The sequence below is a fragment of the Gorilla gorilla genome, chromosome 2, assembly GCF_029281585.2.
Source record: "Gorilla gorilla gorilla isolate KB3781 chromosome 2, NHGRI_mGorGor1-v2.1_pri, whole genome shotgun sequence".
Lineage (NCBI taxonomy): Eukaryota > Metazoa > Chordata > Mammalia > Primates > Hominidae > Gorilla > Gorilla gorilla.
In genome coordinates, this window is record NC_086017.1 from 133,391,362 (window position 1) to 133,406,311 (window position 14,950).

General features: G+C 42.2%; 2 protein-coding genes across 17 annotated transcripts in view; one reads left to right on the plus strand and one right to left on the minus strand.

The window, feature by feature from the left end:
- The window catches only part of DTX3L (deltex E3 ubiquitin ligase 3L), a 60,416-nt gene that overhangs the window by 29,642 nt on the left and 15,824 nt on the right, over positions 1-14,950 (plus strand). The gene's annotated exons all lie outside the window — the stretch shown is intronic.
- The window catches only part of PARP9 (poly(ADP-ribose) polymerase family member 9), a 36,762-nt gene that overhangs the window by 16,713 nt on the left and 5,099 nt on the right, over positions 1-14,950 (minus strand). For 8 of the 15 annotated variants that reach the window (XM_063704105.1, XM_019023571.3, XM_063704108.1 and 5 more), the window contains exons 3-7: positions 14,042-14,075; positions 10,885-11,720; positions 8,014-8,235; positions 6,160-6,378; positions 751-808 (exon numbers count right to left, since the gene is read on the minus strand). In XM_063704105.1, the coding sequence (XP_063560175.1) occupies positions 751-808; positions 6,160-6,378; positions 8,014-8,235; positions 10,885-11,720; positions 14,042-14,075 (1,369 nt within the window). Of the gene's footprint in view, positions 1-750; positions 809-6,159; positions 6,379-8,013; positions 8,236-10,884; positions 11,721-13,933; positions 14,076-14,950 lie in introns of all 15 variants that reach the window. The other 7 variants (XM_055383794.2, XM_019023570.3, XM_063704104.1 and 4 more) reach the window with 1 other exon arrangement.

Genomic DNA, 14,950 nt, shown 5'->3' on the forward strand with positions numbered 1-14,950 from the left:
TAAAATAAATTAGCTGGGTGTGGTGGCATGTGCCTGTAGTCCAAGATACTTGGAAGACTTAGGTGGGAGGATGGCTTGAGCCTGTGAAGCAGAGGATGCAGTGAGCTGAGATCACGCCACTGCACTCCAGCCAGAGTGACAGAGTCAGAACTTGTCTCAAAAAGAAAAGAAAATATGCTCAGCATCAAAATTGACTAGGGAGCATTCAAAATAGATATGCTTGGCCCAGACCCAGAGTCCCTGAATCAGCATCTGTAGAGTTGGGACAAATACGTATTTTGGGGGTTTTGCGTTTGTTTTTTAAAGTTTCCATCATGATCCCAGTGATTACTTGGGTTTGAGTAACACTGAGTTAACCCATTTATCTGGCATTACTGAGATGTGTTTTCCATAATTACAGTAAGTAACCCTATTTAGATGTTCAGAGCAGAAAGAGTGACTGAATGCCAGTTTATGGAAGCCAGAACTTTTCCTTGGGAAAAAATTATAGATATCTATTTATGAATCAACCACCCACATCTTGGATTATCCACTGCAACTCAACCTTCCTCTGTTCATATCATGAAACTGGACCAAGCAAGAAAAGAATCATGATCAGGGTATAAAGTAGGCAGGTATCCAAGCAGGACCACAATGCAATACGTTTGGCTTATTTATTCTTCTTCTCCCCTCCGTTAGTTCAGATGATCAAGAATAGAATGAGCCAATGGTGGGCGACACTACTTATTGGCCTGTGAATTTCTTACTCACCACTGTAATTGTTCAAACTCAGCATCTTGGACCTCTTTGCCATTTCAGAACTGAAAGCCTACAAGAAGCAAAACAGAGCAGAGAGTCATAAGCAGGGCTGATAGCCATTGTCATCAAAGTCTCCCTCTCTGCACACACAGCACTTGACTTCATCCACTCTGTCAGTCCCATTCCTACTACCACAAATCTAAAGCAGCCTTTAGGAAAGTCCCAGAGAAGAGGACCTCAGTCTATTAGAACACGGAAAGAATAAGCATAGGAAAAATGGAGATGAAATCAAAATCTGGTATAAATAAAGAAGACTATACATTCCAAGACAAAATATAACCGTGCATTCATTCAACAGATTTTAATGCCCTGCTTGTGCTAAACTAAAGCTGTGGATATGTCACGGAAGAAGAAAACTATAGGTAACTAATAAAACACAAATTCATTTAAAAAATGGTATACACACCAAACTTGGTCTGTAAATTGAATAATAAAATAATCTGTTTTATATAAGTTAATTCCTATAGAGTGCTTAAAATTGTTCCTGGCTTGTAGTAAACATTAAGTACATGGTAGCTATTGTAATTGTTATTATATGAAAGTTTATAGACAAAGATTTGTGCATATTGCAACACAGATCCATTAACATAATGTCTACTAGAAATAACACATCTCACTTAGCTTTTGGAGCCATAGTATTCACTGTCTTCCTTGTTCAAAGTAGATACAATTGGCAATACAGATGGTCCTGACTTACAATGGTTTGATTTAGGACTTTTAGGCTTTATTGATGGTGCAGAAGTGATATACATTCAGTGGAAACTGTACTTGGAATTTTTAATCTTGAGCTTTTCCCAGGCTGTTGACGTGTAGTAAGATGCTCTTTTGCGATGCTGGGAGGCGGCAGCAAGCCAAGCTCTCAGTCAGCCACGTGACCACAAGAGTAAACACTGTATTCAATAAGTTACATGAGATACGCAACACTTTATAAAGTAGGCTTGCGTTAGATGATTTTTCCCAACTATAGGCAAATGTAAGTGTTCTGAACATGTTTAAGGTAGGATAGGCTAAGCTATAATGTTTGGTAGGTTAGGTGTATTAAATGCATTTATCTCACTACAACTTATTTAGGAAGAAAATACACGCTTATTAGAAGGCTTATTAGAAGATGTATACATTATGTCTGCACACATACCTCCATGTGGATATAGTGTAGTGTTAATGCTGAAAAGAGCCTGAAGGAATGGTCAACATTCACTTTTAATGTAAATTACTGTGTAAAATAATCCTCTTGTTTGAGTTACAAAACTGAAAGATGTATCATTCTCTGTGTTTCTGTTTAATGGTTCAGAACAAGGCTTTGAGGGCAGACAGACACCAAGGTTGATCTTGGTTTGGCCATGTAACTAGCTGTGTGCATATTAACCTCTGGGTTATGTTTTTGGATTTGTAAAATGGAGACGACAACAGTGGCTTCATCGAAAGATTAAGGGGAGAAGGAAATGAGACACCTTCTTAGCACAGTGCCTGACAGACACAATACATGGCACTATATATATATATACACACATACACACACATATACATACACACACATATATACACACACACACACATATATATATACATATTTTTTTTTCTTTTTTTTTTTTGAGATGGCCCTGGCTGGAGTGCAGTGGTGCAATCTCGGGTCACTGCAACCTCTGTCTCCCTGGTTCAAGTGATTCTCCTGCCTCAGCCTCCCAAGGAGCTGGGATTACAGGCACGTACCACCATGCCCTTCTAAGTTTTGTATTTTTAGTAGAGCTGGGGTTTCACCATGTTGGCCAGGCTGGTCTCCAATTCCTGACCTCAGGTGATCCGCCCAGCTCAGCCTCCCAAAGGGCTGGGATTATAGGCATGAGCCACCGAGCCCAGCCCCCTACGGCACTATTTTTATTATTAGTCCCTGGGGGAGCACTCAGACCATGGTTGATCTTTCCATTTTTCTTAAACTGTCATGCACATTTTTGTTTATATGTTGGAGAGAATGAACCTTCTTTTCTAGATGTGGTTAATTCCTCTTGTATGAAAATGGTGCTTCATAAAGTTCAGGGGCCGGGCACGGTGGCTCACGTCTGTAATCCCAGAATTTTGGGAGGCTGAGGTGGGAGGATTACTTGAGTCCAGGAGTTTGAGATTGGCCTGGGCAACATAGTGAGACCCCACTTCCACAAAAAATAAAAGTATTAGCCAGGCATGGTGGCGCATGCCTGTAGGTCCAACTAATCAGGAGGCTGAGATGGGAGGATTGCTTGAGCCTGGGAGGTTGAGGCTTCAGGGAGTTATGATCACACCACTGCACTCCAGCCCAGGCAACAGAGCGACATCCTGTCTCAAAAAAAAGGAAATTAAAAAAAGAAATAGTTCAGGGAGGTGATCAGGCCACCTATCTGGGCTTAGAGATAATCCTCTGCATGGGAAACTGATGAACTTCATCTGAAGGACAGGATTATTCATTTTATCAGAAGGTGAGCTACTTCCTTGGGTCATGCACCACCATCTCACCAGTTAGCTGTGGGTGAGGCGCAGTGGGATACTGGAGCTGGCATACAATGACTCAAGACAGCTTGCTGTGACCATCTCTTCTAAATCTGTTTTCAGTGATGTCATATCAACAGCTTGAAAGCAGCCACAGAAATCAGCAAATGCTACAAATCTCCCCGTGTTTAATTGGGCAGCAGAAGGAATAAGAACTTTTATACTTGCTCCAAGAAAGAGCAAGCTGGAACAAGTATAAATTCATTTCTGTATAGGCAGAGATAAAATGGCAACCATGCACATAGAGCAGGCCAAGAGGTGGGAATATGAGCAGTCAGAGAACTAATGTTTGCAGCCACTCTCTGCAAGGCAAACCTTGCAAGACCCTCTATATCCAAAATCCAGACACGTGCCGAGAAGTCTCACTAAAACTCGGATGTTGCTGTTGGCAGAATCAGAAACCTATATCTTGAAAACCTATTTTAGGTTGCTGTATCTTATTTCCTTTCCTTTTTATTCTTCCATAACATCATTAAAGTCTTTCTCAAAAATGCCAGCTAAGTGAGAATAAAGCAGAGATGGTCGGTACTTTAAAGGCAGAACAGCACTGCAATATATACTAATTATGCTGAAAATATCACAGTTTATTCACATGCGAGGAACTCAGCTTGATCTGTCCACCCAAACAAAAAGCTGAGATGAAGTGCACTCAGACACATAAGACAAGCTCCCCTCCAACACATGGACCCCAAATGTGTTAGACCACGGCTGATTTCCTTCCGAGGTCACCTACAGATGAGCTAAAAAAGAATGGGTTGAATTTGAGGGCAGTACTGGAGACACGGAAAAACTAGCCAGGCATACCACTGCTGTTAAAGAAATTGGAAAGAAAAGATAAACAATTCACTGATTTTAGTAACAATTCAGCACTCAGTGAACTATAGCTCATTACAGTTGATGTAACAGCTAACCTTCTACTCTGTGCTAGGTACTATTCTAAGTGTTTTACAGGTATTAACTCATTTTTTTTTTTTTTTGAGACGGAGTTTCACTCTTGTTGCCCAAGCCCGGGTGCAATGATGCGATCTCAGCTCACTCCAACCTCCGCCTCCTGGGTTCAAGAGATTCTCCTGCCTCAGCCTCCCAAGTAGCTGGGATTACAGGTGTGTGCCACCACGCCTGGCTAATTTTTTGTATTTTTAGTAGAAACGGGGTTTCATCATGTTAGCTAGACTGGTCTCAAACTCCTGACCTCAGATGATCCGCCTGCCTCAGCCTCCCAAAGTGCTGGGATTACAGGCGTGAGCCACCTCACCCACCTGTATTAACTCATTTCATCTTCACAACAGCTCCATAAGATGGTAATCAGTATCCCTCTTTTAAGGATGAGGAAACTGAGGCACAGATAAGTAAACTAACTTGCCCAAGGTTATATAGCCAGCGAGAGGCAAAGCTGAGACTGATGGGGATTTTAGAGGGAAAACTGATTGAGGAGGAGAAGACAGGCCAGGCATATTGGCTCACACCTATTATCCCAGAGCTTTGGGAGGCTGAGATGGGAAGATCACTTGAGCCCAGGAGCTCAAGACCAGATTGGGCAACATAGTAAGACTGCTTTTCTACAAAAAATTTAAAAATTAGCCAGGCATGGTAGCATGTGCCTGTAGTGCCTGCTACTCAAGAGGCTGGAGTGGGAGGATCATTTGAGCCCAGGAGTTCAAGACTGCAGTGAGCTATGATTGTGCCACTGCACTCCAGCCTGGGCAACAGAGCAAGACCACATCTGTTTAAAAAAAAAAAAAAGAGAGAGAGAGAGAAGACAAAGAATTTGCCTTAAATACACTGGATTTGAGATGACGGTCAGAGATCCAAGTGGAAATGAGAGAGGATTGGCTAAGAAGACAGGACTTCACAGAAGTTGTAAGAACAGTTGTGTTCTTGAAGGGAGAGAGATGAGAGAGGGGCAAGGACCCCACACTGAAACTAGAGGGTTGCTTACCTTTAAGGAGCAGAGGGAAGAATAAGTGCTATTAAAAGAAAAGACAGAAGCTAGGTAGTGGGTAAACATGGCTTCTTCGTTTTTTGTTTTGTTTTTGAGATGGAGTTTCACTCTTGTTGCTCAGGCTGGAGTACAATGGCGTGATCTCGGCTCACCACAATCTCCGCCTCCCAGGTTCAAGCTATTCTCTTGCCTCAGCCTCCCTAGTAGCTGGGATTAAAGGCATGTGCCGCCACACCCAGCTAATTTTGTATTTTTAGTAGAGACAGGGTTTCTCCATGTTGGTCAGGTTGGTCTAGAACTCCCGACCTCAGGTGATCCGCCTGCCTCGGCCTCCCAGAGTGCTGGGATTACAGGTGTGAGCCACTGTGTCTTGCCAAACATGGCTTCTATAATGACATGTTTTACTAGGCCAGAGTTGGACAATCTGTAAAAATTTTTTTTTTTTTTTTTTTTTTTGAGACGGAGTCTTGCTTTGTCGCCCAGGCTGGAGTGCAGTGGCGCGATCTCGGCTCACTGCAAGCTCCACCTCCCGGGTTCACGCCATTCTCCTGCCTCAGCCTCCTGAGTAGCTGGGACTACAGGCGCCCACTACCACGCCCGGCTAATTTTTTTTTGTATTTTTAGTAGAGACGGGGTTTCACCGTGTTAGCCAGGATGGTCTCGATCTCCTGACCTCGTGATCCGCCCACCTCGGCCTCCCAAAGTGCTGGGATTACAGGCGTGAGCCACCGCGCCCGGCCAATCTGTAAAAATTAAACTTCACCAAGTTAGAACACCACCACACTGTACAGCACCTAGCCCTGCATCCCCTGCATCTTACATTGCAGATACTAAACAGATGTTGCTGAATGAATGAACAAATGAATGAACTGTAGGACATTTCTAAGATATTAACTTACCTTATATATCTCCAAATCTGTTGGAAAGATCACAAATTTTACAGTTAACTGGTGTTTTACATGGTCTTTGGCAAATGTTAAAACTTCATCAAACAAAATCTCTGCTGCTGTTTCCTTCTTTATTTCCATGTTTCCAGTCCCAAGGGCAGGAAAGGAAATGGAAGTTATATTTTGCTCAATGCATTTTTCCAAACACTCCTTCATTGCATGTTTTAATATCTGCAGGAAAACACAAATTTAAGATCAGCATTTGAGTCAAGAACAAGACTCCACTTACCCCTTGATCCTGCCCATATTTTACAATGTCCACCTTCACTCTCCCTCAGGGTTCCTGTCCCTGCCTCCTCAGATGACAGGAAAGGTCCCACTCCAGAGGGAACCCATTATGGTATAAGGTTAGATGGTGAGAAACTGAAGCAATAGAGTGGCCATCTTGTACTATTCAGGACATGTGGGCACTAGAATTTCTCCCAGTTTATATAGCCTTACCCAACCCCCCAGGTCAGAGAGCCAACCATCTGTTTACCCCATTCACCTGCCCCTTCCAGGTCAACGTCAAGAGCTCTTGAATTTTCATAAAGGAGATCGAGATTAAAATAAGAAAGCAGCACTTATTCAATGTCATTAAGATCTATCATGTAATTTCTCTTGGAGAAATGCTAATATTTTTGGCAGATTTAAATTTCTACCAACTGTTAACATCAAAGTAATACAGGAACGTTGCCTATGGAAGGACTTTGGAAAACTGAGGGATAGAAGGAGACTAGAGGACCAGTTTGGGATTAGAGAGCTCTCAAGAAGGGACCAGAAATGGTGAAGAAGAAAGATAGACAAAGGCAGAGAAGGGGATTAAGTTTCCCTCTTTTCACCATCTGAGTGGGTTCCTCCTATTCTTTAATGCTTTTATTTTATTTTATTTTATTTTATTTTATTTTATTTTATATTTTATTTTTTGAGACAGAGTCTCACTCTGTCATCCAGGCTAGAGGGCAGTGGCGTGATCTCGGCTCACTGCAACCTCTGCCTCCTGAGTTCATTAATGCTTGTATTTTATGTGCCTCAGTGGAGAGTGGGCTAGACAGCCAGGTTCCACTGCAGGCACGGGTGGGAAGAGACCTCAGGTAATAGATTTGATTGGGATGATGCTGGAGGGGGAACCCCAGCTGCTCCAGGAATATAACACATGGAGGGACATGAGAGGCTGAATCCCTTGCCTACTTAGGAAAAGGCCAACGAGGTCACTGGGTATGTTGGGGTGAACCAGTGTTCAGACTGAGGGAATACTAGTTTCAGTGTCTATCTGCAGTATGCCTACTTAAAATTTAGACATGGGTTAGGTAACATTTTAAACTTCTTTGTTGTTTTGTTTGTTTTTTGAGACAGTCTCTGTCACCCAGGCTAGAGTGCAGCAGTGTGATCACAGCTCACTGCAGCCTCAGTCTCCTGGGCTCAAGTGATCCTCCTACCTCAGCCTCCCGAGTAGCTGGGACTACAGGTGTGCACCACCACACCTGGCTAATTTTTTTTTTCTTTTTGGTAGAGATGGGGGTCTTGCTATGTTGCTTAGGCTGGTCTCAGACTCCTGGGCTCAAGTGATCCTCCCACCTTGGCCTCCCAAAGCGCTGGACTCACAGGCATGAGCCACTGCGACAGACCTAAATCAAACTTCTTAAGATAACTTATGGCAACTGTACCTGTTCAGTATTTCTGGTACTCCCAGGTGTGCTAAAAATTGAGAACTATACCACTTGACAAAATATTTCATGAATGTAATAAAATGATGGAAATTTGTTTAAAAAAAAAAGACTGTATAGACTATGGAGCTAAATAAAGCCACATTTATTTTAAACTTACCCGAGGTTTAGGAAATTCTGAATGCCACAGTACATGGTATATATATTTACAGAACAAGTTAAATCCTTTTGTGACCAGTATCAACTGGGACCGTTGAAACTGTTTAGCCTTTGTGGCAAGAAATTCTGATTTCATTTCAACTCCTGCTTGTTGTAGAATTGACTTTGCCACAGGTCCAACTGTAATATCATGTGGGTTTACAGAATTAACAATTACATCTGCCTGAAAAGGGAAGAAAGGGTAGGATTCATTGTTAAATTCCTTCTTTTTAAATGACTAATTTAAATCTTTACTTCCCTGAAGAGCTTTGAAAAATACTCTTTGAAGATCCTAAATTCTAAAAAATTTCATTAATAATGAATAGAAACTCGTATTTCCAAAGAGTGATTATTTGATTGCCATGAATGAAGCCGAATTACATAATTCAGAAATTATGTAAATGTATGGATGATATAATTTTCATTGCAAACATCTGTTTGCCCCTTGCTGGATTACCTTACCAGATGGCTAGATTCTGAGTATTCCCTGTGATTTGTTTTAAGCTCTGTCGATAAATGGTTTCATCTCTGCCCGACCACCATGACTTTTTGCTATTTCGTCGTGGGTTTTTGTTTTGTCTCGTTTTAAATAGGAAATAAAATTTCTTGGAGAATTTCCACCCTCTAATGTTTTTATGGTTTAAGGTATAAGAAACTTAACAAGGTTAAAGAAACTCCAAATGGGACAAAAAGGTCTTCAATGAAAAGTAGGTCCCCTTCTTGGTCAGGTTCCCAGACCCCCCACTCACCCACCCATCTTATGTGCAACCAAGTTCTTCATCTCTCTCTTCAGAAATAGACTGTACATATACATGAGCTGTACTTTAGATAACATCATCTCCTAGTTAACCCTCAGAGCTGTGCTAAAAATGATAGTGTCCTTCCTTCCCCCATGCCCAGATTCCCCTAATCATTCTATTGACTTTGGCTCCCTTTCAGGGTAACTCAGGTATTTCTTCGATGATGTTAATGAATGCTTCATTTTGAAAGCACAATTAGAATTTGCAATTTGGGGGCACCAACACCCTTTAAAAATTGTAATGTTCCTAATGTTGCTGGCAATAAATATACCTTAAAAAATTCAGTTAAAGGGATAAGTTACTCAACTAGGATGCTTCCATTTTAGTTTTAAATTTGTGTGTTAATGACTTCTCAAATATTTCATTTCATGAACTCCCCTCAGTCTTCTCTCTAATTGTCTTATAGGCAATAAGTGTTATTGGTTTGTTTGTTTTACCAGTGTCTAAGACTATTTGATTGTGGTCATGAGAGTCTTAAGTGTGACATCACTGATCCAGAAGAAAAAAAAAGAATATAGCCTTATATTCATTCTCACCCTCTGTTGTGGTGCCTTCTCCCTCCTGCCCCCTCCACTTATTTATCTTTAATTTGCTGAACCCTTAGATGCATGCCCAGACCAGGCCTTGAGGCTATAGGGATGAATAAGCCAAGATCTCCATCTTTAAGGTGCTCTCCGTCTAGCAGGGGAGCTGCACTGACTCAGAAATACCTAGGTTCACCGCTACCCTGACTCCTTCCCCTTCCCTGCCAGCATCCTCACCTTTGTGCCCAGTGACCCCCAGCTAAATGCTTAGTTGCACCTTGCATTCTCCACAGCCCCTGGCAGAGTTATATTCTGTGTATAAACACACAGACTATGACTTAGAGCTCCACCTGTGTCTCCTAACTGTAGTCAAGCCCATTATTTTCTGTCAATTCCTCTGCATCTCTCTGATCAAGTCACTCTGACCACCCAGAAAGCTTCCCCTCCTGCCAATCATACCCATCGAAACTTGAGATCAGATTCAAAACTCATACCTTCTGAAGCAATCTTTCTTGGTCCACTATACTCCACTCTTGTCACAAATTTACATACTCTTAAGTATTATTTTTGTTTACTATTGATAGGTTGCTTCAGAAATGTTGAGATGGTTTTTCTCCCCAGAGAGATTTTTCAAATAAAGAATATTTTTATAATAAAGAATATAATTGATTTTAGGTTCCCTGGGATCAAAGATTGTTCTAATTCCTCCAGGTGCCTAAGATAATAGCAACAGCAATAATAATGATAAATACTTATTACGTGCCAAGCACTGCTCTAAGCATTTTATGTATATTGATCCCAGCTCTAAGATATAAATGCTATTATTATCCTCATTGTACAAATGAGGAAACTGAAGAACAAAAGATAAAGTAACTTGCTTTGGGTTACCCAGTTAATAAATAGCAAAGCTGGTATTCAAATCCAGATGGCCTGGCACTGAATGGTATATTATTATTATTATTATTTTTAGAGTCAAAGTCAAAGTCTTGCTCTGTTGCCCTGGCAGGAATCACTGCAGCCTTGAACTCATGGGCTCAAGTGCGCCTCCTGCCTTAGTCTCCCAAAGTAGTTGGGACTACAGATGTGCATCACCATGCCCTGATAATTTTTTTTTTTTTTTTTTTTGAGATAGGGTCTTGCTATGTTCCTCAGGCTGGTCTTGAACACCTGGGCTCAAGTGATCCTCCTGTCTCGACCTCCCAAAGTGCTGGGATTATAGGCATGAGCCACCATGACCAGCCTATTTTAAAAAAAACTTAAATTAAAATTTTTTAAAGAGATGGGGTCTGGGTATGTTGCCTAGGCTGGCCTCCAACTCCTGGGCTCAAATGGTCCTCTAACCTCAGGCTCTCAAGTAGCTGGGTTACAGGCATGTACCACTGCATCTGGCTCATATTCTTAATCCAAACAAGATGGTTTCTACATAGTGTTGCATGGTGTACACTCAAAAATTATTTAATTTTCAGGGATCACCTGTGCCAGTGCAAGAGAATAGAAACAAAGACTTACCGTCTGCCATTCAATGTGGCCCTGGACAATCTGGAGGGTCAGGTTGTTCACGACCATTGCATTGAAAGAAGGGGTGGTTTCTTGTCCCAGCTCACTCTTCCCTAGGATGAATTCTGAAGCAGCTTTAAAGGCAGCAACAGTAGGGTCCTCATTGCTCACCAGGTGAATTTCTTTCAAATTACTCATCATTGGCTTCCCTTGCAAACTAACCCGGATAGTCTCTACAATAGTCTTTGTACACAAATTCAGAGGGAACTGAAAAATCCCAGAGCTCAAGGCTGGAATTGCTACTGTCTTAATGTGAGTATTTTTATAGATGACATAATTCAGAATACTTACAATGGCCCTCTGCAGCTTTCCAGTACATCCCTGTTTATCCCATTCCATCCACCGAGGCCCAACAGCATGGATGATCTGTTTGCAGGGAAGCCTCCCTGCTCCCGTGACAGCTATCTCACCAGCTGATACTTTACCATATCTGGCAACAAACTGTTTGCTCTCTTCTTGGATTTCAAATCCACCAGCTTTTACCAGGGCCAGGGCCAGGCCTCCCCCATGCAGAAGATCTTCATTGGCTGCATTCACCACAGCATCGACAGCATGTGTGGTGAGGTCATCTTTCCAGACTGATAACTCTATCCTAGGAGTCAGCATTTTTCTGAACACTTGCAGAGATTTGCTGTTGCCTTCCTGAACTGGAGAGACCAGGGTAGAGATACAGCCAAACTTATTCTGGAGGACTTCACACAGCTGACGCTCATTATTTTTTAAAATTTTGAAGTCATTGTGGTTAATGGGAATTTGACAACTATAGTTTTCTCCAAGAGCACCAGTCTCTGGAAAAGAAGAGAAGATTAAAAAAAAAAAAAAAAAAAAAAAAAAAAAAAAAAGCACGGTTTGAAAGGTTGTAATCCCACTTCATACCAGGAGACTGTGTTTCCTATGTGCAAAAGAGAGATGAACTTCATGTAGTGCTCTTCATGATTCTTCTTCTCAACTACACATATAATTAGACCAAGGACATCTAAGAGTTTTCAATGGTCGGTCACCCATAAAGTGCATAGTCTTGTGCCTGGCATATATTAAGTACTCCATAAGTGGTAGCTACTATGATGCAGTGATGATGGTAGGAAAACCATGTATATGGGGGCTTGTGAATTTTTAAAAATATATATAAAAGTGGCGAGCTTAGAAAGACCCATGCTTAGGGCACAGGTATTGGAAGGGACTTAATTATGAGCCAAAATAGGCAGAGGTTTTATAACTTTTTTGCTTTTGTCAGCATCTAAGTTTGTGTTTTCTTAAGAGCAGACCCTGAGACAAAGATTTGAATGTAAGTAGTTTATTTGGGAGGTGATCCTAGGAAATACTAGGGCCTTGGAGTGGGGAGGGCAGGATGGGAAAGTAAGACAAATGAACAAAGCACGTGTAACTAGGCAGATGGAACTTAACTCTACTGGGAAACAGTGTAGATCTTGTGCCTCAGGGTTATACCACTGGAGGGGTAGTAACCACAGGAGCTGGGATATTTATCCAACTTCTTTTTCTTTTGAGACAGGGTCTCACTGTGTTGCTCAGGCTGCAGTGTAGTGATGCAGTCTTGGCTCACTGCAACCTCTGCCTCCTATGCTCAAGCCATCCTCCCACCTCAGCCTCCTGAGTAGCTGGGGCTACAGGCTCACAGCACTACACCCACACCATCGTGTCCAGCTAATTTCCGTATTTTTTTCTGTAGAGATGGGGTTTCACCATATTGCCTAGGCTGGTCTCAAACTCCTGATTTCAAGCAATCTGCCCACCTGGGCCGATTGAAATAAGGTAGTATACCTGTTATCAATTGACGGTATGCCCCAGTTTAGCTGGCATTTTTTCCCCTTTCTCAGAGGCATTTCTCAGAGTGCTCCAAAAGATTCAAGCAATCTGCCCACCTGGGTGGCTTCAAAAAGGCCACCATGCCTGGCCTACCCAACTTCTATTGGTCATTGATTGAGGCAGTTCCCTGGTGAGGAGGAGTAGGGGAGACATTGGACCAGCCAATGAGTGGAGCACTGATACTGTCTGCTTCAGTTCAGTAAATAATTCTTTATGATATTCTAGTCTGGCACAATTTTGGTGAAATTAAAACTAATTGACTAAAAATTATTTACCGTATGTGGCAGACAAGAAGATGTGCTACTCAGATCTCCCTGCAATTGGCTATGAAGTGGGAAATACAGTTAGCTGACAGCCTCCAGCTGTTAGCCCCTCAGGGTTCATCTCAGCTTTCAGCCAAGGTCATGCTATTCTCAGGGCAGCCTCCATCAGTAGCTGAGCAAGGCCATTCATGCCCAACGTGGGACACCTCTAACAGTCAATCTCAGGCTTGCAGAGACTGTCAGGTTTTTATTACAGTCTGATGGCTAGTCTGCCCAGTCTGGCTTCCTCTCTTTACCTTTCACAGTGAATTTTTTGCACTTCTAATTCCATCTCAAATTCTGCTTCCTGGAGGACCCAGCTTGGGACACTGTATTTCATGGTGTCTAAGATATTGTTGTTACACTGCCTCTGAGAAACAGAAAAAACTGCCAACTAAACTGGGGCATACCATCAATTGATAACAGGTACACTACCTTATTTCAGTAATGTTAAAATGTGAAAAAAAATGTGCATCCTAAAATAGATAAAATGTGATAATTACTTTTATTTTGCTTCAACTCCCATTTCTAATCTGAGTCTCCTAGAAAGACCTCTTGTGGCCTCAATTACCCAAACGAAGCCGAAATTGGGTAGTCAGGCCCTATTGGCCTGAGCTTTGGTTGAAAATCTTTAATGGGGGACCCCTGGAATTAGGCAAGAACTATTTAGCTTGTATAGCACTCGTTGAGCAAGGAGATAATCAGTTGGCCACCCCATCTGGTCAATTCAGCCGTAGGCTGTCATTAAAAGAGTCTCACATTTATAGGCAAAGGAGAGGAATGGTGTAGGCCTTGAGAGAACATGCCTGCTGGTTGGTGCCACACCAACTCTGAAGCATGTGCGGGGGTCCCCACAAGGGTCTGCAGTCACGCACCTGAGCACTTGTAGGGGAGACATTCTCCTTCTGTATTCCCCTTTCTCCACTGAGGAAAGATCTGAGCAAAGACTTTCTGAAACAAAAGTGAGAGCGAGGTAATCCTACCTGATTTTTCATTGTAAGCTGCTGCTCCGGCCACCTGTGAAAAATGAGAATGGCTTTCTTAAAAAATGGAAGTGGAAGGACTACAGCTTATTGATAACAAATACACCCTAGTAAACACAATGCAATGGAAATCCGGCTCAAAGCACTGTGTTTGGGAGGGCGGGAAGCATGTGTTTTTTTAAATCTGCATGCCCGCAACACTTAAAATACTAAATGTGCCAGCAAACATTGGCCCTATGTCATTTCCCTAGGGGCCGATGCATTTCTTTTTTTAAATTTAATTTTATTGTTTTTCGAGACAAGGTTTCACTCTGTCACCCAGGCTGGAGTGCAGTGGTGTGATCACAGTTCACTGCAGCCTTGAACTCCTGGGCTGAAGCAATCCTCCCATCTCAGTCTCCTGAATAGCTGGGACTACAGGCATGCACCACCATGCCCAGCTAATTGTTTTTACTTTTTAAGAGATGAGCGGAGTCTTGCTATGTTGACCAGGCTGGTCTCGAACTACTGATTTCAAGTGATCCTTCTGGCTTCAGCCTCTGTAGTAACTGGGATTATAGGCGCCAGCCACCGCCAATACATCTCAGTGCATCTCATTCTAATTCAGAATGAGATGAGGGTTAGAGATCAACACTTTAAAAGGCCCAAAAGTCACAGACCAAAATGACCCCAAACTCTCAGATAGACTCCAATCTCCAAAAGCTCATGGGGTTTCTCTAGACAGAAGACCTGGGGACATGAGCCTCATCAGCTCTGTCTCTCATCCATCAGCAAGGATCCACTTTCAATTGCCTTTGTCATGGTACAAGCCTTAATGTGGAATTTTCAAGTTTAGTAAATGACTTCTAATCTGATCTTTCTCTGTTCCCTTCTTTTCATTCATCCTCTATTACTCTCCTTACCCCAACC